This window comes from Octopus sinensis, linkage group LG7 (genome assembly GCF_006345805.1).
Source record: "Octopus sinensis linkage group LG7, ASM634580v1, whole genome shotgun sequence".
Lineage (NCBI taxonomy): Eukaryota > Metazoa > Mollusca > Cephalopoda > Octopoda > Octopodidae > Octopus > Octopus sinensis.
Window position 1 is genome coordinate 95,216,100 of NC_043003.1, and position 25,000 is coordinate 95,241,099.

The 25,000-nt window shown below is 38.0% G+C and overlaps 1 protein-coding gene across 2 annotated transcripts in view; it reads right to left on the minus strand.

Annotated features, from left to right (window-relative positions):
- The window catches only part of LOC118764333 (glycine receptor subunit beta-type 4-like), a 53,517-nt gene that overhangs the window by 16,265 nt on the left and 12,252 nt on the right, over positions 1 to 25,000 (minus strand). For both annotated transcript variants that reach the window (XM_036504957.1, XM_036504956.1), the window contains 5 exons: positions 7,832 to 7,929; positions 7,191 to 7,255; positions 5,456 to 5,673; positions 2,673 to 2,755; positions 1,149 to 1,286 (listed from right to left, as the gene is read on the minus strand). In XM_036504957.1, coding sequence (XP_036360850.1) covers positions 1,149 to 1,286; positions 2,673 to 2,755; positions 5,456 to 5,673; positions 7,191 to 7,255; positions 7,832 to 7,929 — 602 coding nt within the window. The remainder of the gene's footprint in view (positions 1 to 1,148; positions 1,287 to 2,672; positions 2,756 to 5,455; positions 5,674 to 7,190; positions 7,256 to 7,831; positions 7,930 to 25,000) is intronic.

Here is a 25,000-nt window from a genome sequence, read left to right on the forward strand (position 1 = left end):
GGTGCGGAATATATACGCAATGAAACCTGGAAACCGGCCCTTATGAGTCTGATAACCCGAGAAGGTAACTTTACCTTACTTTACAAACTCATGACAAGACATGTTGGTTATAGTTGGAATGCTTTTTATAGGGCTGACCTAGGAACTAAACTATATATATACAAGAAGAAACAAAAGCAGTAACAAATAATTTGCGCCTTGTACAAAACTATTTTTCTAATACTACTTCATTTGCTTTGCGATCTTCTGTAACCTTTGTCATAAGTACACTTTCTTTTAGATATCAGCTGTAATGATTCTTCTTGTCGAGGACAGACGGGAAAGATTTAACCATTGTCTTAATTAATTATACTAAATACAAACGATAATAAAATTAATCTCATTCAGTTAACTGCTGATTTATTCAACTAATGAAAGTGACTTTATTCAACTTTATCTGTTGCATATTTATGGTTTCACAGACTATCCTTCGTTGCTATATATACATATATTGCCGGAGTAGTATCTTGTTTGTTTGCTTTTGTGTGTGTGTGTACACATCCCATCTAGACTATCTTTTATTTGACGACAAAACTCTTTTGTTACCACCAATAGTAGAAATTCTCTTATATTCTTTCAACCCTCACCCACTCTACTCACTTTCTTTTATTACTGAATCCACTTCAATCAGCTATGATATAACCTAGATAAATACGGGGTAATTATTTATCTATCTAGGAAGTAATACGATAATCATAGGCTATGAGCCAACCTTATTATATGTATGTATGTATGTATGTATGTATGTATGTATGTATGTATTATGTATGTATGTATGTATGTATGTATTATAAAAAAAAAGAGATTTGATGACATGGTCATAGATAACTTATGTAGCTTTTTTCATAAATAGAAGGATTTCTCAACTGCTGATCCGTCATATTTAGTACAAGATTGGGGGAATGGAAATTGGGATTGTAGTGTCCATATGTTTCCCACTGCCGTTAGTGAATTAAGTCAAATAGCAAGAAACATGAAATAAACCTGCCTTACAAACATAGTTTACTACAAGCTTACCACACCACCTAGGTATCACAACTTATAACCCACATTCTACAAAGTCACCTCAGCAATTTTAAAATCGAAAAATAAAAGAAAGAAAAACGTACGTCCAAACTGAGTGGTATTTTCTTCCGTTAGTTTAATTTTCGCCAAATCAAAATTAAATATTTCCAGTTTATCCAAAGATTTCTGCCAGTCTGTGTTTGATTCCCATTTAACTTGTACTTCTTCAACAGGATAATAAACTGGTAACACAAGAAGAAGGAGAAATATGGCTTACAATCAGAATGCCATTCATTTTTAAAATTTCATGTAAGAAAATTAAGCTATAATTTTCATGTTGATGGTTGGTACCAAAAGCTATTTTGTCACATTATCAAAACATAGAACACAACTGCAGTTTCCCTCAATTTGATGTAATATTATGTGTCAAAGGTCGGCCAAACAGATCCTCTCTATTTCTTGGAAGAGGGAAACTACATTTTTTTCTCTCTTCATCTATTCTTTCCGTAGAAGAGCATAGGCTCGAAACGTTAAGGATTTCTTCCATTTTTCATGAGCATCAACCTAATACATCCCGCTTGTGGTTCTTTAACATTCTCTTTGTATTTTCATTATATTTTGAACCTTACATACATACATACATACATACATACATACATACATACATACACACGCATGCACACCCACCAACCCACCCACATACACACACACGTACATCTCTCTCTCTCTCTCTCTATATATATATATATATATCACCTTGATCACCTTAACCGACCAGTCCGTCAAGCGTCCATTTGACACCGCTGGTCACAGCACGCTGTCCATTCCTCTCTGGATCGCGCCCTTCTCATCCACGTGATCCCAATCGTCCTCCTGAAATCGTAACTCCACCGTCGTGGAGGTCTTCCGGGTGGTCCTTTCCGCTCGCGCGGGTACCACTCGACAACTGCGTGGGTCCACGGATTATATTGAACTCCTGAATATATATATATATATATATATACACATCACGTTGAAGGCATCGGTTCACGTCCGATCACAGAAGTTAAGCAACATCGAGCTTAGTGAGTAATTAGATGGTTGACCTTATATATATATTTATAAACGACTTATAAACAAGGGCAAAAGAAAACATTTCTAATCCCAAATATGCCGAAAAAAGACACTTCGTCAATAACCATATAATTCATCACTATAAGTACGCGTCTCGAAGAAAGCCGAAAGAAATTTCTAAAAGATTCCGTTATTACCATATCGGACCCGATTTCAGAGTTAATTCATAAGAACCTTCTCTATTGACGAAGTGTCTATTTTCGCCATATTTGGCATTAGAAAGTTTTTCTTTTGCCCTTGTTTATAAGTTGTTTATAAATTTAACCTTTAAAGGTAATTTTTCAATATGCTGGCCATTGATAGAATTTTTTCGAAAAATTTTATCCTATATTAGATGTACATATATATATATATATATATATGTATATATATATGTGTGTGTGTGTGTGCATGTGTGTGTGTATATGTATGTATGTATGTATGTATCTATCTATCTATCTATCCATATATATATATAATATATATATATATATATTATATATATATATATCATTCATATCATTTTTCATACTTACAGCTTTTTATCTTGATGCTACAAATTTGTCCATCCAGGGGAAATAAGTTGATATGTTTTTGGCATGAAACTGGAAAAATTACTCTGAAATATCAGGGAAAAATATATAACGATAAAAATACAAGCATACTTGAAAATAAGAAAAGAAATTTTGAAATTACTTTATGGAAGATCAGCAATTATGTTATGGAAAAACTACTCGAAGTGTAGCAAGTCTTTGTCTCAGTTTGAACCCATGTTGTTTTGTTTCCAGTTAGAAAGCTTTCGTAAACAAAAACTACATCTTTCAGACTGAGTGGTGATGTCATAAAGTAAGCAACAAACGGATGACATCCAACAGTTTCATAAGGATTCGTTTGACCAACGTCAGCAAAAATACTTATGAATCAAAAACTGTTGATTTCTAATCAGTCAAGTTTTCATTGGGCCAACTCTTCATATAAAGACAGGCACCAACTACAAATGAACAGGTAGTAACAAGCAGAGGAGAAATTGCTCTTTCAGCTAATGTGCACGGGCCAGATATGAAGAGTGCACATAACGGGAAGTAACTCCTATTAGCACAGTGACAACGCTATGGATGCTGACATTCGCTCACCCTTCTTTCCCCCCTCTCTCTCTTTCTTTCTTATCTACACTCAATCACACAATCTGTTCAAATAAATAACTAATATGAGAAGAACTTTCCGACGTTACTCAGGTGGTTTCTTTTTCTTAGGGTCGTCACGTTCCATACAAGCTTTTAACATTAAAACAAATGAAGAACTGAAAATGAGTGATTAGTTCTCTCATACCTTTCCATTTTTTTAGCTGTACAAAAAGGTGACTAACACATATTCATTATTGTTAATTATCAATTTAACAATATACACAAACTGATAAATTAACTTTTAATTAATTTCTTGAGGCATCAAAATTTTAGGACATGGCTATGATGTGGTCTATGATGTTTCTCAGTGTTTAGACAAAATTTTTGACGCTTCATAAAATATCAGTTTTGTGTGTTGTTAGCTGGTTAGATTTCATAGAAGACAGAATATCATCATCATCATCATCATCATTATCAGCGTTTTAACGTCCACTTTTCCATGTTTGCATTACCAGATAGAATTTGCTGATGCAGATCAATGGTTGGATGCTCTTTCTGTCACCAACCTTCACCTGTTTCCAAGTAAGATTATAATCCCATAGTCTATCGAATATCAAATAATCTGCATGTAGTTATGAGTGGTTTTGTTTACAAAACCCTTCAACATTTTAAGATATATCAAGAAGCGCCAATATGCTTTCATAGCTGACTTGCAAGTATACAACACCGCTTGTACTGGTAGTGTGGGTGTTGTTTTGTTTACAGTCAGGGAACACACGTAAAGACAAGAGGAAAACACGATCTCACTCATACACACACACACAAACCCTGCAAAGAAAGATGTGAAACTGGGATTAATCTAACGAGTTGACAGCAAAAAGTAATTAAATAAGTTACTTCGTCTGCATCTACATACACACTCTTATATATATGCGTATATGTATATATATATATAGTGAGAATTTACAAAAAAAAACAAAAGACGAAAACGGGTGTCTAAACAACAAACAGATGTATTAGTTTAACGCTCGGGAAGTGAGAAAGTCTTTTACTTTTCGAGCCTACGCTCTTCGACAGAAAGGAGCACAGAAACAAACGGGGAGATAAAATTTTAAAAAAGGGTTTAGTGGCTAGCGATCTATCATAGCGAATGCTAGACAGAGGGGTCACACAGGAGAGCTAGGAAGAAGGAGAAATAATAAAGTAGTGGTGATCCCAAAGCGAAGGTGCGGTGTGGATGGGGGCTGGTGACCTTGACGTGTACGTGTGTGCATGTGTAGGTGTGTGGATGATGGTGTGGGTGCTGGGAAGTGGTCAGTGCTAGTGTGTACGGAGATGTGTGGTGTGGCATGGTGGTGTGTGGTGTGGTGGTGTGTGGCGTGGGCAAGATGTGGTGTATTGGAGGCGAGAGTGGAGGAAGCAGTATATATATTTGCATACACTACGCCTTCAGAAAAAATATCTTCAGCTTAAAATATACACACTATAAATGTTAGAATTCTCTATGTATTTAATAATGAACAATGTAATCTACACTCTGGAAAACGTATTTCTGTAAAATGTTGGGAGGTTGGTGGTGAAATTTCCGAGGGTTCCACCCCACCCCACCCCGTTTTTCGGACCCCAAAAGGCTTTTGTGGAATATTAGGTCACCGTAATTCATTCAATGAAAAAAAAATCCAGTGGTTCAGGGAGAGGAAGGGGGTCCGGTTTCCAACCCTACGTTTTTCCAAACAAAAATAAGGGGTTGGTGGCATATTAAGAGGACAGGGTACTTGATACCGCGCAAAAAATCCGATTTTTTTTCCTAGTAAAAATCGTGCGGGCGAAATTATCGAAATTTACTAGTATTTTACCCCGGCGTGCTAACGATTCTGTCAGCTCGCCGCCTTGATATATGAGGAGCTTACTTTCAAATCCGGTATAAAAGCATATTTGGTCGATTTCATGATAATCATTAAAACACAATCTGCAAACTGCTGGCTTCACACACGTGAAATTTTTTTCCAGTCAAACTGGAATAAACGTCGTAGAGACAGTGGGCGAATCTTAGGCTTCCAATTAAAATCAGATATATTCAAATAGTTGTTTTAAACAATTACTCAAATGTCATTCCGATGCGTATATCTAGATTTGAAAGTAAGCTTTTCATATATTCAAATGGATTTTAAGCAAAATATAAAGACAATTCTTACCTATAACTTAGTGTTAGTTTACCATTTGGATTAAGGACTATCTTCTTTGAATAAACCTTAACATCTTGTTGGGTTCCGGCATTGCCCAGCAACAATTTAGGTGTCCAGAACAAAGGCACCAATCTCTCTTCAAAAAGCAAATTACCTTGGGACCCCTCATTTGGAACGAGTTGTTTATCTGTCCAGGTTTCTGTGACCACAAGAAATAACGGCATTTCCTAGTGGTGAGAAAAGAGAAATAGAATTCTAGGAGAAATATAAATAAATGTTCCATGAAATGGGATAATGGAGTTTGGGGAATGGAAACCATAGAACCATTTCAATTTATACTTAGAAACGATATATGTGTATGCGTGTATGTGTGTGCGTGTGTGTGTATATGTTTGTGTGTGTGTATATATATATATATATATATATATATATATATATATAATAATGAATGAATACGAGCACATACCTTTATTGAACTATATGTTTCCCATTTTGTGCCACTACCTTTCGCTACCTTTGAGACATCTTCATGATCCCACCCTCCTAGAACTTGGCATCTTTCTGGGTCATGAACTGGTCTAAGTGGTTTTTACACGCTTTTAAAGAATCGAAGTTCTTCGCATAAAGAGAATTTTGCAGTGATCGTAATAAATGATAATCCAAAGGTACGGAGGGTAGAGTAGAACATCCCACCCAAACTGCTTCGAAACGTGCGGTCTAGCGTTGTCTGTAAGACGGCACCCTTTCGGTTGGCCAATTCTGGACTTTTTGCCTCAATTGCCTGGACGTTTTTCTTCAATTGCCTCCTTTAATCAGCCTAATCGGGAACAATGAAAGTCTGAGATTGGAAGGGCATTGTGTATTACGGACTATTTCTACAAAAGCAGGCGTTAAATTAACGTCGGCTTTTGTGGAAATAGTCCTTAATACACAATACCCTTCCAATCTCATCAGATACAGACCAGCTTCTGGAGAGATTGAAGGTGTTTCAACTCGTTTTACACAGGACCTTTCTCATTTTATGTTGTAAATAATCCATTTCTCATCACACGTGATCATTATTTTCAAAAATGGGTAATTTTTGTTTTGAGCAGAGACTCATCGATGGAAATGTGCTCTATTAAGTTTTTTTTTCCTGTTAAGTTATGAGGCACTCAAACGTCAAAGTAATTCACGTAACCAGATGTTTTTAAATGCTTTATAGCGCCCAAAACTAGTTGTGTGTGTATGTATGTATATATATGTGTGTATGCGTGTGTATTGATGCATATGCGCGCGCGTATTTGTGCATGTTTTTATCATAGAGGTAGATAGATAGGAAGTAGGCTTCCGCATAATTTCCGTCTATTAAATTCTAATCAGACGGTATTGTGATTAGAATTTGCTCACAAGAAGAAATACTCCTCCCGTGTAACATCTGTCTTACTCAGGATGACACTTACCAACGGTATCACGACTATGTTTGTTTCTACTTGGTCCTAATACTTTTGTATGCTAGTAAAATCTGTTACCCTTCTACTCTAACAACTCTGTATTCTACTTAAATTTGTCACATGCTGTACAATGAAATATCATTGAGTCATGACCAAGGACGGTACAGTTTCAATCCTCAATTGAAGCTTTTTTTTGTGTGTGTTACATCCGCTTGCAACGACTTAACTCTGCATGTTTCTTTACACATTTTCTTCTTAAAATACAGGGCTTTTGTGAGTAGTTAACAAGAAACATTTAATAACTTTTATACCTTACTGGAATCCATCATTCCAACAGCTTCAACATACACGTTCACAAAGACAACTGTAATATTTCCTGCAAGAAAGCAAAATAGACTGTGTAAGAAATCATTTAATGAATGGAAAACATTGTGATAGTTTTTATTAATTTAATAATATAAAAGTCAACAACGCTAGTGTTGCGATCCAAAGAGAAACACTAAATATGGATCAGCACTTGGGAGAAGTAAGTCACAAAACTTCCTTTTTATTAGAGGAATTCATCGAGATAAGAGAAATGAAGAATAGAACATATCTCTGTTTTCTCAAAATCGGAAATGTTAATTTAAAAAAATCTTTTAGCCACGAGAATTGGATGAAGATTTGTATATGGTCATGAGATTGCCTATCTCATGACCATATACAAAGCTTCATCCAAGAGTAACCGAAGGAAGAGAAAAGGTATCCTCAAACGGAGTGGACTTCCCTAAAAGTATTCAAGATGCCAGTTGGTGGCGTTAATCTGTGTGAATGATTAAGTCTACCATCCAGGTAAACCTAAGCGGAAGTTTAACTCGGAACAGACATTTTGAGTGAGATACGTGTTTTTTTTTTAAAAATGAGCCTCTTCAAGAAGTTGCCCTGGTACACTTACAAATATTCATACACTTACCTGATTCTTTTTCAGGTCTGAAATAACGATTGTAACTATTTCCTTTGAGAACTTTCATTATCTCATGCCATACTGAACTGTTGCTTTCGCCAGTACACCTGTTGAGATGAAAGCAAAAAGCAAAAGAACAATCAAAATGAATTCCCCTCTTAGAAATTTTTTTTTCCATTTGACGGATTAATGGAGTGGATCTTTTCGGTTTGAACGGCAGTTTGTAACATAATTTCTAGGTAACTAAAAAATTTTAAACTTCGTATACTGGTAGAATGTGTTTATAAAACATCATTTTCTCTTGGCTTTATTGAGAAAATTCTATAGTTTGTAACATATTTCGTCTAAAATTTCTTGCATTTCGGCAATTTTAACCAATCGCTGACCGTCCATTGAGGAGAAAGCATTCTGTGCCGCATCAATATGTCCCTCGTTTAAGAAACAGATTGGGTTTATTTACATTTGTGAAGAAAAAAAAGATACCCTTCCCCCACCCCAAACCCTAACCCTAACTCTAACCCTAAATCTAAAATAGATTGAAATGCAATAGATCGATACTAGGGTAATAATTATGGATGACAATTTCATACGACACCGCTACAGAAAATGGAATTTTTTAGTTACGTAGAAATTATGTTACAAAGTGCCGTTCAAACCGAAAAATCCAATGGAGTTAGTCCCTATCTTCCCACATGGTCTGCCGCAGGCAACGAAAGTTTTCAGCTTACATATCGCTTACAGACACTTTACCATCTGCGCATACGTTAATTTTTTCTATTCGCCAACATTTAGTGCTTCTGTACTAGTTTTGTCACTGTGACTCTGTTGGTATTCTCTATCACTCGTTACAGTACGATCAGAGTAACTATCCTGTCCTCATTTCATAGTCTTTGAGTTTACTGTTGTTTTTTTTCTGTCTCGGTTTATTCACTCAGCGACTCTTACTGCGCTTGCAAAACACTGCCTTTTTTGCGGCCATTTTATTATCTCCATTGCTATTATTATTGCCTATGAAATTGTCGAAATTGTCGAAAAAGAGCTAGTGATAGTGGTGGTGTGGTAGCTGCCTCTGTTGCAGTTGTAGCAAGTTGATTAGCAGGTTATATTACTTTTAATTGACCTGGATCCTATATTTTTATGTCCATTGATTTATTCTGGAGTGGGTGACAGTGGTAGAGTTTTTGGTGAGTATAGTAGTCGTCCGATTAGTTGTTAAGCTGGTAGAAGCAGCGTTGTTATTTTCATTTTCGCCTGGTATACTGTTACTCTCTCTCTTTTACTCTTTTACTTGTTTCAGTCATTTGACTGCAGCCATGCTGGAGCACCGACTTTAATCGAGCAACTCGACCCCGGGACTTATTCTTTGTAAGCCTAGTACTTATTCTATCGGTCTTCTTTGCCGAACCCCTAAGTGACGGGGAGATAAACACACCAGCATCGGTTGTCAAGCAATGCTAGGGGGACAAACACAGACACACAAGCACACACACATACATACATATATATATATATACATATATACGACGGGCTTCTTTCAGTTTCCATCTACCAAGTCCACTCACAAGGCTTTATTCGGCCCGAGGCTATAGTAGAAGACACTTGCCCAAGGTGTCACGCAGTGGGACTGAACCCGGAACCATGTGGTTGGTAAGCAAGCTACTTACCACACAGCCACTCCTGCGCCTACTGTTGTTGGTAATGCTGTTGCTGGAGACGTTACTATTGTTGTTACTCACATTTCTGTCTTCAGCAGTGCTGTTGTTGCTATTGTGGTTGATGTTATCACTGCTGCTTTTCCTCCTTAGAAATGGAAGTGATGGGAAGCTCTTTGGGTGGGTGAGGGGAATATTGAACGGTAAGTTATTACTGTGGCTGTTGTCACGATTCTATTATCATTAGGCATGTTGCTAAAATCCAATTTCCTTTCTATTTGTCATTCATAGTTATTCACCTCGCTTTTGAGCTGTACACCTGTATTACTTGTCTTGTTAGAGTCAACACTGATACACACCCACACACCCACACATAAACACACTTTAGCCTACTAAATATCTTCTTTTTTCCCTTCGATAAGCAAAGCTTTCGAAGCAAACGAAAGTCACAGCGCTATTGCTACAACAGATAATAATAATAATAATAATAATAATAATAATAATAATAATAATAATAATAATAATAACAACAACAACAACAACAATAACAACAACAACATCAATAATAATAATAATAAATGCCCTGACGCAGTACCAGACAGCGGCTCTCATGGCTTCTCGTCTGGACTGATTGGAAGTGTTATGTACATTGTTTTGTCTTGGTATAAAAGATGGGCTACGGCAAATATTCTGCTCAATACCACAGATTTGCTTGTCAGTTGTTTGACCTTAACCAGTTGACCATGTCCCTTAGTGGCTGACGATATGTGCATCTCTGATCTCGAGCAGACGTAGTGGGGGAGCATCATAGCCATGTGTTAAAAGGAATTCTTAGAGGTTTGGATAATTCACCTTTGGAAACATGGGTGTTTTGTTCAACATCCTTAAATAATCCTTATTCAGAGACCGTTTCAGATCACCATGTCGCGCACATATGGTTGCGATGCATGTGCCTAGTGTACCCTTATCAGACGGGTAGTCATGATGGGTATACTGGGCTTCGTATATTTTACCCCAGTGTAACTTTGATGCCATGCACTGTTCTCTCACTCAATAATAATAATAATAATAATAATAATAATAATAATAATAATAATAATAATAATAATGATAGCAACAACGGTGACAATAATAATCAACAATGACCAATATAACAAAAGAAGAAGATGGTCTTTGATACAAATGCTGTGAGAGGAAAATTATCGATCATTGTTTATAGGTGATCACAAGTTGTACCCTGCAGATGTCAACAACTAGAAACACTGCTATAGACGGTGAATAGATTAATTGAACGTTCAAATATGATTCGGAAAGCAACAACAAAAAAGAAAAGTTCCCATGCAACATTGAAAAAGAAAGGTTTCAATAAAACTATTATCATGCTGCATAAAGAAACAGATGAGAGAATTATAACAAAGGTAAGCTTGTAAATACTTAAGGATCAATTAACTAGACAGTCTTCGACGCTCAGTGATGAAAGATAAAGTTAGGAAGTAATATCATTGATAAAAAAAGATTAATACTTCAAACATATTTCATTGAAAAGAAAATCCATCGATTGAGTTGATTTAGTAATAGGTTATAATTATGATATCCTCATTTGGTTGTTAAACGAGAAATAAGAAAAATAATTACTGCATTTAAAATACATAAAACTACTTATCTCATGGCTTCTGATAATAATGATGATGATGATAATAATAATAATAATAATAATAATAATAATAATAATAATAATAATAATAATAATAATAATGATGATAATAATAATGATAATAACCCTTTCTACTACAGGCACAAGTACTTAATTTATCGACCTCGAAAAGTTGAAAAGCAAAGTCGACCTCGATGGAATTTGAACTCAGAACGTAAAGACGGACGAAATGCCGCTAAGCATTTCGCCCGGCGTGCTAACGATTCTGCCAGCTCGCCACCTTAAATCGGTCGCTATCGCATCGGTAGTTCGCGCGGTGGAGAAGCTAGTGTCGGGCGGAAGAAAATGCGGATAGGAAATGCGGAAGGTACAACAACAACAACAATCTTTTCTTTTACAGACATATAGTTAAACGATTAGTCCCTCTCGGTGGGGGAGGGGGGACGATTACATCAACCAGCCGAAAAGAGGAAAGGTAAAATTGACCTTGGCAGACTCTGAACTCATAACGTAAAGATGGTCGTAGTTCCGCTAAGCGTTTAATCCGGCATGCTAATGATTCTGCAAGCTCTTTGGTTTCAAATTTTTGCACAACGGCAGCAACTTTAGGGAGAGATGACGTTGACCCAATGCTTAACTAGAACTTTATGTTGTCGACTCTGAAAGGCTGAAAGGTGAAGTTAACCTCCGCGGGAATCGAACTCAGGGCGTAAAGAGCCGGAAGAAATGCTGCTATATATTTTGTTTGACGTACTAACGATTCTGCCAAGTCGCCACCTTAACAGCAGCTACAACAATAGAAATAATGATTTCCAATTTTGGCACGAGGCCAGCAATTTCAAGGGAGGGAGTAAGTTAAATTGGCACTTATTTTATCGATCCTGAATTGTTCTTAAAAAGAGTGAAGTCACAGTCTACCTCGGAACATAAGACTAGAAGAAATAGTGTTAAGCATTTTGTCCGGCGTGCAAATGATTGTAATTTGATCTTCCATGAGCAGAATTTTCAGTTAAAAGCAAAATGGTACTTCTTTGCCTCACCACATGGTAAGAATACTTGTCATAGCGTTGGTGGGATCACCAAGCACTTAGCAGCACAAGCAAGTCTGCAAAACGCAATCTCAGAGCAGGTCTTAACCCTAATTTGAAATTGTCAGGAAAGAGATCACTTTGGAATGCAAGTCAATTAACAATGTGTCAGTTTCTAGTTACAATTTTCAAACTCTTCCACATTCAAAGGCACACGCAGAAACCATGAATTCATTCCATGTTGTAATGTCATATCCATTAGTCTTGTATCGGGAAACCATTCAGCGAGACTGCATCTTTAAGGTAAGGCAAATTCTATTCCAACTGAAGATATCCACCAGGATCACCGTATGTGTGTCGGCATGATAATGATAGGTAGTTTGGAAGCGGCAAATTATGTTTCAACTGAACACTGATATTAATGTACAATTCCTTCATCCGAAAGGCCTCGCCAGTCAGTTTTTCTGGTCAAGAAATGATATTTGCTGGAATCCCAAAGAGGACATAATTGTAAAAGTTGATACCTCTTCCAGAAGCAATAGCAGTTGTTTCTATCACTTTTCATGCGAAGATATACAAAATGTGATGCGATATGTATTAGGCTCGCAAATAACTTTTGATTCATTTTGTTTTCCACTGTTTCATATTGTTTCTGACTTTTTACTAGCTTTATTAATTTTTTTTTAGCTTTGGAAAGAAAATACAGTCTAAGAAATTTTTTATAACTGGCCCACGGACTATCAGTATGGGACTAGTAGAATTTTTCTTCTTTTCGATCCCTGAATCTATAAAGGTATTACAAAAGTATGAGGCTCCATTTACCGATAACGTTGTTGTTGTATAGTCAGGAGGTCAATGGCCAAGGCTTTTTAGGCTTGAAGGTTTTTTCCAATTGTCACACATTGTTTTCTACGGCTCTGGAATATCACTCAAAATGGGAATTTCCATTTCAGATGAAAATTGATATTTAGAGTAGTTTTAAATGCTATAGTTCTACATTTCCTTATCATTAGGTGTATTTTCAGAATATATATTTATAGTTATATATAATTTCAACTTAGCGATAAGAACTCATTCTGGTTCAAAAATAGAAAAAAAACCCCAAATTTTTCATTTTGTCCAATTTTTGACTCCTCCGTTACACAAGAAAACAAATTTTTTAATGAATGAGTTCTTATGTTCTGTTAAGATATCAGACCTTACTGTATGATTAGAGAACATGGGATTCTTATCAACTTTTGTTATTAAGTAATAACTGCCTAAACGTAAAATGTTTTTAAGAATATCCCCCAAGACATGCAGTTTTGCAATTTTCAGTTGGCATTTTTTCGATATTGGCTGAGTTAAAAGAATGGATTTTTACTGTTTGAGGGACTTGAGATAGTGGGGGATAAAGTAACATAATTTTTAAGGTATGATATGAAACCTATTTGAAACGATGGGCTCCTCAAAATAAAAGAAATTCAATATTTCGAAAATTACCCCTCTCATGGATACTAACAACTGGTGTAAATTTGAAGAAAATCCAAGAACCTTCGCGACGGTCCCTTGTTGAATTTCACTGGAATGACCCATATATAAGATAGATATAATTTCTCTGAGTAGCTAAATAAAAGAAATTATTCATTTAAGCAATGTAAGAAGTTTGAAGTCATACTGGGGCAACACCATAAAAGAGGTGTGAAATCATTATCATCATCATCATCATCATCATCATCATCATCATTGTTATTGTTGGTGTTGTTGTGGAAGGCGGCTAGCTGGCAGAATCGTTAGCACGCCAGGCAAAATGCTTAGCGGTATTTCGTCCGGTTTTAGGTTCTGAGTTCAAATTCCGCCGAGGCCAACTTTGCCTTTCACCTTTAGGGGTCGCAAATTAAGTACCAGTTGAGTACTGGGGTCTATGTAATCGACTTATTATTATTATTAGGCATAGAAGTGCCAATTGCCGAACATGCTAGAAATATATGCAGAGGGACGAAACTGTCCTGCATACAATCGTTCAGCATTAAAGAATTGTAGGCTGGTGTAGAGAAGCAGCTGTCTCGTGTAAGACGATTTCATCTGTCTGCCGAGTGTATAATGAAGATCGACACAGCACCTTCCTTTAGCAGAGAAGGAGGGCAAATCTTTCTCTGCTTAGTGGCATTGGCAAAAGAGGTTCTGAGGTGGAAACGTCTGAAAGGTTTAAAGACAGGTACTTTCACATTTGTCCAATCCCTCAGCAATTTCTTCAAATATCATTTAAAGACGAAGGTGAGGGTAGAGAGGGAGATGCTGCCTACACGTGTGTTTATCAAAAGGTAGACCAGAGTGGCAAGACTGGTGAGGTTGAATGGATCTACTCTGAGCATGCTTTTCCAAGCAAGAGGAAAGAAACTGGAAGAGAGCGATTTCCCATGCTTTGGGGATGGCAGAGTAAACTGGAATTTTAGTGTGGAGTTTCCCCAAATGCCCCGATATAGGAGATTCTAATTATCTATTTATTTCCCTATTTTCTATTTATATATACTAGCATTATGACCAGTCGTTGCCGGGTCATAGTGCTAGTGCATGTATATATGTGTATATATATATGTACATATTACATGTACATCTATATATATACATCTACACATAAAATACAAAATACAAAGTTATATCTTGATATCGCTAGTGATAACAATACTCAAAATATATAACAGACTGGAATTGTTAGCCCGTCTCTTGCAATTTCGATTAATTGTATCTTGTCCTCCCTCTTGTATAGAAGTGTGACTACAATCCAGCCTACCTCTACTTCTGGGAGGACATTTTAAATTTTTATCCGGGACGTCCTACATCCCAGATATAAAAGTAAAAGTAAAATATTTCCACTTTGCAAGGTTCGAGTCGAGTACTCCCTTGCACGCTCCGTTGACTCGAACCTTGCTTCTATTGTGGCGAATTTACCGCCTCTGGTTACATACTTGATATCTTTCATAGTCGCACCAAGACACTTTTCGATGGTGCTTTCCTCCAGGTGTTCAAATCTTTTTTTCTCTACATTGTATACTTTATAGACAATAGTCTTTTCTTTAATTTAATTTTTTATTTCGTTTGGTGGTGTTATCTTAGATTCACCGTCTTTATCGGTGCTCAATCCGAAATAGGTTTGTATTTCTTCCATTTTAATTCTAATGAGTTCGCGCACGCCGACAGCTGCAGCGAAATTCATTTTTGGACTTTCTTCTATCGAAGGCATTTTAACAAAAATGCTTCCGTATAAACGGTGAAAATATTGTCAAAATTGAATTGTGTCCCCAAACAGGGACACAATTCAATTTTTAAACAATAACCAAAGCTCTTTCTCCCAAAGGGGGAGGGTTACGGTTTACAATTATTTAACAAATGCAACACAACAACGTTTCCCTTACTAAGAACCAACAAACGTGATAACAATAGTTAAACAGTAATAATAATAACAACAAACCTTACGGTGAATCAAAAAGCAGCACGCAGTTGAAGCTATAGTCCTTTATGTATAAGAAATAAACCAACAGCAGTACTCAGTAGAAGCGGCTGTTCGAGAAAACAGACATTACATACAGCCAAACTTCATATATATACTTAATGCTAGCTAATTAGCAGATAATCTAATGTAAAAGCTGTGGTAAAAGGTATGTGCACAGCTCCATCTGGACTATTCCATTTCTGCACACTAATTTTATTTTTAATTTATTCCCATTCATGTGAAACCACTTATTCAAGTTCAAGTCATTGATGCAATTTTATACCAATTGCTATTTTTACTTTTGTTATGTTACGATTATATTATACTTTAGTTTGATTTTAATTATTACTTACTACATATAATTCAATTGTTATTATTATCTCTAATTTTTATTGTTAAAGTGAAAGTATCTGACATAAAATAGGGAAATGTTTTTGTTTCACTTTTAACACGTAATACTGAAATAGTGGAGAAGATATGATATTGCTATGGGCTAGCTCTAGGCAAGAAGTTGAACATTTTTTTGCCCATCAAACTACATGGACCCTAAGTAAGGCATGTGTAAAATTTGAATGAAATTGGATGTGTAGTTCTCAAGTTTTAGGGAATCATAGTGGAGAAGATATGATATTGCTGTGGGCTCGCCCTAGGCAAAAAGTTTAAAATTGTTTTGCTGGTGACACTCCCCGGACCCTAAGTAAGGCATGTGTAAAATTTGAATGAAATTGGTTGTATAGTTCTCAAGTTTTAGGGAATCACACAGACAGACAGACAGACAGACAGACAGACAGACAGACATTCTCAGTTTTATATATAGAGAGATTTACTATATCTTTTAATGTGGTAGTGTCTCCCTTTGATTGATGCACATATCGTCAGTCACCAAGGGACATGCTCAATTTGGTTAAGGTCAAACAACTGACACGCAAAGCTATGTTATTGAGCAGAATATTTGCTGTAGTCCATCTTTTATACCAAGACAAAACAATGCGCATGATAACACTTGCAATCAATTAAGAACAGAAGCCATGAGAGCCACTGCCTGGTACTGCATCAGTATTATCTCGCCGGGCAAAATGCTTAGCGGTATTTCGTCTGCCGTTACGTTCTGAGTTCAAATTCCGCCGAGGTCGACTTTGCCTTTCATCCTTTCGGGGTCGATTAAGTAAGTACCAGTTACGCACTGGGGTCGATGTAATCGACTTAATACCTATGTCTGTCCTTGTTTGTCTCCTCTGTGTTTAGCCCCTTGTGGGTAATAAAGAAATAGGTATTTCGTCTGCCGCTACGTTCTGAGTTCAAATTCCGTTGAGGTCGACTTTGCCTTTCATCGTTTCGGGGGCCTTAAATTAAGTACCAATTACGCACTGGGGTCGATGTAATCGACTTAATCCGCTTGTCTATCCTTGTTTGTCCCCTCTGTGTTTAGCCCATTGTGGGTAGTAAAGAAATAGGTATTTCGTCTGCCGTTACGTTTTGAGTTCAAACTCCGCCGAGGTCGACTTTGCCTTTCATCCTTTCGGGGTCGATAAATTAAGTACCAGTTAGGCACTGGGGTCGATGTAATCGACTTAATACCTATGTCTGTCCTTGTTTGTCCCCTCTGTGTTTAGCCCCTTGTGGGTAATAAAGAAATAGGTATTTCGTCTGAGTTCAAATTCCGCTGAGGTCGACTTTGCCTTTCATCGTTTCGGGGGCCTTAAATTAAGTACCAATTACGCACCGGGATCGATGTAATCGACTTAATCCGCTTGTCTATCCTTGTTTGTCCCTTCTGTGTTTAGCCCCTTGTGGGTAGTAAAGAAATAGGTATTTCGTCTGCCGTTACGTTTTGAGTTCAAACTCCACCGAACTCGACTTTGCCTTTCATCCTTTCAGTGTCGATGAAATAAGTACCAGTCGAACACTGAGATCGATGTAATCGACTTAAACTTCACCCTTCCCAAATTTCAGGCCTTGGGCCTATAGTAGAAAGGATCATCATCATCATCATCATCATTCGCTGCGGACGACGCAGATATATTTTTATTTGTCGTCTCTGAAGAAAGCATTTTACTAAATGAGTTAGAGTTTTTACTAAAATATTCGCATACAGATAACTTCCTAAAATTTGAACTCGCCTTCCTAAGAAGTTGAGAAAAAAAAAAAGAAGAAATAAGGTTTATATTTTCGTTTTAGGACAGCTTACTTTTTCCTTTCACGTTATCGACATTCAAAAAGTAGCTAGGAATATTTCACACCACACCCATAAAGGGAAGAAAATGGACAAAAATAACAAATTTCACACACTTTAAAATACAATATATTAATAGTAACCACGAACAGAAGAAGACACAAAAAATTTAGCATCGAACTTTAATACATCGGGTGGAAATGTCAACAATAACAGTAACAATAGCAGCAGAAGCAGGAGGCGCAATGGCCCAATGGCCCAATGGTTAGAGCAGCGGACTCGCGGTCGGAGGATCGCGGTTTCGATTCCCAGACCGGGCGTTGTGCGTGTTTATTGAGCGAAAACACCTAAAGCTCCACGAGCGGCAGTGGCGACCCCTGTTGTACTCTTTCGCTCCAACTTTCTCTCACTCTTTCTTCCTGTTTCTTGTCCCCGGTTCCTACCCAACCGCTGAGCCTGGATGCGCATTCATCCATCCGTTGATGCTCTCGGTGTCGGGGGTTGACCTGCTTTCTCTTCACGTTTCGGACTTCTCCCATCTTGCGAGCTCTAAATACACACAAAACTAAATATGGAAAGCAGAATGCTATCCTTCGCAAATGCTCTTTCAAAAAACAAAACAATAAAAAAGTTGTTGAAAGAATGAAAGCTTGGCAGTATTTTGCACGTCAGATAGATTCCAGCCTATCACATTTCGTGCTGGGGCACCGCGTTGAAGGGTTTTAGTCGGGCAAATTGACTCTAGACTTATTTTTTCCAAGCCTAGTATTTAATCTATCGGTTCCTTTTGCCTAACCGCGAAGTTACGGGGACATAAACACACCAACACCGGTTGTCAAGCCGTGGTGGAAACAAACACAAATACACACACACACACACACACACACACATATATATATATATATATATATATATATATATATATATATATATATATATACATACACAACGGGCTTCTTTCAGTTTCCGTCCACCAAATCCACTCACAAGGCTTTGGTCGGCCCGAAGCTATAGTAGAAAACATGTGCCCAAGGTGCTACGCTGTGGGACTGAACCTGGAACCATGTGGTTGGAAAGAAACTTCTTACCACACAGCCATGCCTGCGCCTATATAATATCTTGTTTTAATTATTGTTTTACTGTACTTTTTATTTATTCTGTGTAAATACAGGTGCTTTATAAGTTTTTAATTTGTCCAATTATTCGTATTGTATAACGTTTTTTTACATTATAATGGCTAAAATCTACGTAAAATCAAAACACACAACTAAAAATGGGTGAAAAAGAAAATGAACAATACTGTGAACAGTTAACAGAAGAAAATATCCCCAAATACTTATTATATAGATAACTAGCAGTATCGCCAGGCGTTGCTCGGATTTGTAAGGGAAATAACTATAAAGCATTTTTAGAGAGTTATAGCCAAAAATTAGCAAAAAAATGCATTAAAAATGGGAAAAAAAATGATGGTAAATTTTTTTTAAATCGTTGACTCATCGTAGACATTTTTAGAGAGTTACTTCCCTTATATAATAGCGAAAAAATGCATTAAAATGGAAAAAAATGATGATAAATTATTTTTTAAATCGTAGACTCATCGTAGATGCGCACTAATACCCAGAAGGGCTCGATATGAATCACGACTATAAGATACCCGGTTTTGGTTAAACTGCACCGCAAAATGTGGGAGTAGTTAGGAATCTAAATTGTAGGAGACAGACAGCACACAACCTCACTTTTATATATAAAGATTTGAAAGGCAGCGGCAGGTGACAACCCACAACAATAACAGAAGCAGCTCTTACACCATTCCGATCACAGCGTTCTTTCATACGGCAGCTTCCTGAAAGGAAAACCGTCCTTTAGTACTATAGTTGTAAGAAGAAAAGAGAAGAAACTAGATAGGAAAATCTTTTAGAAACCAAATATTTCTTTCTCACAGGAAGTAATCTAGGAGAGGGCAAAGAGAAAAATTACAAGCGTTTGCGAAATTTTGGTTTAAGCACCTCATATGACCCCTCATAGGAGGCGCAATGGCCCAGCGGTTAGGGCAGCGGACTCGCGGTCATAGGATCGCGGTTTCGATTCCCAGACCGGGCGTTGTGAGTGTTTATTGAGCGAAAACACCTAAAGCTCCACGAGCGACAGGGGATGGTGGTGATCCCTGCTGTACTCTTTCACCACAACTTTCTCTCACTCTTACTTCCTGTTTCTGTTGTACCTGTATTTCAAAGGGCCGGCCTTGTCACTCTCTGTGTCACACTGAATATCCCCGAGAACTACGTTAAGGGTACACATTGTCTGTGGAGTGCTCAGCCACTTACACGTTAATTTCACGAGCAGGCTGTTCCGTTGATTCGGATCAACCGGAACCCTTGTCGTCGTAACCGACGGAGTGCTTCCCCATGACTCCTCATAACTATTTTATTTTTTGAATTTTTACAAAAGTTTTGCGAATTTGTGAGCTAAACACGGGAATTTATACAATTATACAAAATCCAAAGAAAAAAATTGGTGCGTGTTTTAAGGGCTATTTAGCTGTTACTTTTAGCACATCTCACAACCACCTCATGCCTTCGTTTGTTTGTCAGTCTGACGTATTGATGTTTCTCAATATCTTTCTCTTCATAAACACATTTTTTTTGGTCAATTGCTGAGATTTAAGCCAATAATTCGGATTGTCCGTATTTCAAACTCTCACTCTTTCTCTTTCTCTCTTTTACTTGTTTCAGTCATTTGACTGCGGCCATGCTGGAGCACCGCCTTTAGTCGAGCAGATCGACCCCGCTGCTTTGTTCTTTGTAAGCCCAGTACTTATTCTATCGGTCTCTTTTGCCGAACCGCTAAGTGACGGGGACATAAACACACCAGCATCGGTTGTCAAGCAATGCTAGGGGGACAAACACAGACACACAAACACATACACACACGTACATATATATATATATATATATATATATATATTATATATATATATATATATATATATATACGACAGGCTTCTTTCAGTTTCCGTCCACCAAATCCACTCACAAGGCATTGGTCGGCCCGGGGCTATAGCAGAAGACACTTGCCCAAGATGCCACGCAGTGGGACTGAACCCGGAACCATGTGGTTGGTTCGAAAAATTAAACAATTTCTTTTTAATAGTCGTGTGAATTCCCGTGTGTTGAATACAAATTCACAAACATTTTCAGAAAATTCCCAAAAATAAAAAAAGAAGTTATGAGTGTTTATATTGCGTGCTTAAAGCCGAACCCCGCCCGTACGTCTACTTGCGAGAATATTTTTAGGAACCGTATAAAAAATTGTTAAAATATTTTGTGTATTGTGGAAGTATAATCAATTTATTACACAAATTAAGAGGCGGTGAGCTGGCAGAAACGTTAGCACGCCGGGCGAAATGCTAAGCGGTATTGCGTCTGCCGTTACGTTCTGAGTTCAAATTCCGCCGAGGTCGACTTTGCCTTTCATCCTTTGGGGTCGATAAATAAAGTACCAGTTTCGCACTGGGGTTGAGGTAATCGACTTAATCCCTTTGTCTGTCCTTGATTGTACCCTCTATGTTTAGCCCCTTGTGGGCAGTAAAGAAATATATTACACAAATTTATATGGATCCTCAAGGGTTATATGGACTCCAGTTGAGAATCAATGACTTAGACGATCATAGAATGGATTAGTGAGCCTGGTAAAATATCTGCATATGTGGATATCTTCTTTTACTCTCTGAGTAATTTTGTATTCATAGATAAGACATTTAACTCCTAAATAAACCAGGGCCAAAGAGAAATAATTTGACGCCGAGTCTAGAAAAACTAGGCATTATAATAAACAGCAGTATTAATCACTTGAGGCATGCAGTGAATATTCGCCGAGATGCGGACACTGAAATCTGTGTAAGAATACGGTCAGGATAGGTGTTAAAAATCAATAAAAGGTGTGTTCAAAGCAAAGCTGAACAAAACCTTAAGTGCGAGTTTTTTCAAAAGCACAGTTCTACCTGCGCTCTTATACGAAAGTAAGATATGGGCCACCACGAAGAGGGAATAATACTGATTGGCTACGGCGCAAAGGCCATGGAAAGATCCCCGCTAGAAATATCATTGCGAGAGCATATCCGAAACGAAGTAATTCGAAAGCAAAGCGGAGGAAACGATGTTGTTGTGACCCCCTTCGGTCATGACACTGACCATGGGCTTGCACCTAGAAAGTTACCCTCCCAGGCACAAGTCTTGGCAAGGTTGTTTATGGAAGACCAGCAGTCACCCATGCATACCAGCCCACTCCTCTCCATGCCACTGTTGTTATCCAAGGGAAAGGCAAAGGGGCCAATACAGCTTGGCACCAGTGACGTCGCAACTCATTCCTACAGCTGAGTGAACTGGAGCATCGTGATATAAAGTGTCTTGCTCAAGATCACAACACGCAGCCCGGTCTGGGATTCGAGCTCACAACCCCACGATCGTAAGTTCAATGCTCTAACCACTGAGCCATGCGCCTTCACATAGGAGGAAACGATGTAATCGCATAATACCGAAAGGATAAGTCCTGCTGGGTTGGACATATCACAAGGTTCGCATACAACAGGTGGGCCGATGCAATCGCCAAGTGATATCCAAGAGATCGAAAAAAGCCACTTGGAAGGCCTCCACGGCGATGGGAAGACGATTTAGTGGAACGATTTCGATCAACATGGAAAAGTAGAGCACAATTAAGAAAGGATTGGAAGCGTGTTGTGACCAGCGGTGTTTAACAACATCCGTTACAGGAAGTACAGGTGGGAATCAAGTATAGATTTCGAAATTCAATGAGATTTATAGCGTCGATTCAGAAAGAAATCCTTATCATCATCACAATCCTCCTCCTGCACCTCCTCCTCCTCCTCCTCCTCCTCCTCATCATCATCATCATCATCATCATTAATCATCATCATCATCATTAATCATCATCATCATCATTAATCATCGTTATCGTTGTAACCATCGTCGTTGTCATTATCACATCACCATCACCACCACCACCACCACCACCACCAAAACCACCACCACCACCACCACCAAAACCACCACCACCACCACCACCACCACCTCCGCCGCCACCAATCATCATCATGATTGCCATTACTACTATTGCAGAGTAAGATTGTCTATCAAAGACCGAGATATATGGAAGAAAAATAGCGTTGTCGAGATAAATAGATAGATAGATAGATAGATAGATATAGATAGATAGATAGATAGATAGATAGATAGATAGATAGATAGATAGATAGATAGAGAGGCGGGAGAGAGAGATAGACATACACGGGACAATGTCAGGATAACATGCCTTAGATACAACTGACTTGAAGACATCTAAACACACACATACATAATATATATATATGTATGTGTGTGTGTGTTTAGATGTATGTGTATATATGTACATATATATACATGTATATATACGTACATATAAGTAATTTTATGGGCTAATGGGTATATGTCAATTAGTGTATTGAATAAAACGCGTTCACGGTTTGGGCTACCTGGTGTCATCCATAGTTTGGGTATGTATTCCCTGGATCTACCCATAACGGACAGTTGCAGGATGGGTCGAAACGATCGTTGTACTGAATAAAGACTACTGCTAAATCTATCTTCCATTTCCTTCAGCAATTATTATATGTGTACGTACATACACACACAGACACAGACACAGACACACATACACACACACACAAACACACACACACACACACACACACACACACACACACACACACACACACACACACACACACACACACACACAAACACATACAAATATATACATATATTTCAAAAGATATTCACCACAAAATAAGTATTGTTCTTTTATCCTGAGTGTTCATTAATGATTTCCCTTGACCTACTTCCCAAGAACTGTGATGAATGAAACTTAGCATAATTATTAGTCCTTCTCTACATAGCCACCACCAATGGTGACACACTTCTCACATCACATTATGTAGCTGTGAAGACCTCGTCTGTAAAAGTCGGTAGGTTGCGTTTGAAGGAAAGACTTTACCTCGGAAATAAGTTCATCATCAACCGAAAAGTGCTTCCCCTTCAAAAAAGACTTCATGGTTGGAAAGAAGTGGAAGTTTGATGGTGTGAGATCGGGAGAGTAAGGGGGACGAGGAAGGATTCCATAGCTGCAGGAATGTGCTTTCATCTGGGCAACATGCGCATTGTGAACTGGGGCGTTGTCATGAAGGAGGCGGACTCCTTTGGTCAGTATGCTCGCCTCTCTGCTTCGATGGCATCCCGCAATTTTTACAGCAGATAAGCATAATTGTGGTGCTCTTTGCCAGAAAATCCATCATCACTACTCCACGCTGGTCCCAAAAGACTGTGAGCATCCCCTTATCTGCTGAGTGTTGGACATGAACCTTCTTTGGAGGTGGTGATTTATCATGCTTCTATTACTTTGACTAGACTTTAGTTTCACTCTGTGTGGTAAGTCTGCCGAAAAAGACCTCCTGGTTTTCTTGATACATTGCCAAAAGAGCTTGGGAGCAATTGATTCGTTCCTGCTTCTGAAAACGTGTGAGCATCGGGGTAATCCATCGCGCAGGCAAATTATGCAAGTGCAAATGAATTTTTGTGAATGATTTTTTTCACGGGCCCAACGCCCTCCTTAGGTTAGTTGCCGAATAGTTATGTGGTTGTCGAGGTATAGGCGCAGTTTCCACCGATATCCGACTACATTTGAACTGGCGATGCCAGTGCTTTAGTACGTCGTATGTCGGTGCATCGTCACCATAAGCTTCTTTCATCTTATCGAAAGTCTCTTTTGGTGTACGACCTTACAAGTATAAGAACCTGATCACTGATCTGCATTCAACTGCCTCCATTATAACACCTTAGTCCACTTCAGCAATGGTGAAAGACAGACGAACACTAGGGGAAAGCTATAATTTACAATGTGACATGTAGAGACATGCATGATTATATTTGTACATGTTCTGTTTCCTGCAATAACCGGAAGCGCGTCAGAAGAAATCTTTAATGAACACTCCTCGTATATGTGTGTGTGTGAGTGTGCACGTGTGTATACATACCTACACACACGCGCATACAGTAGGAGCACTCCGTCGCTTACGACGATGAGGGTCCCAGCTGATACGATTAACGGAACAGCTTGCACGTAAAATTAACGTACAAGTGGCTGAGCAT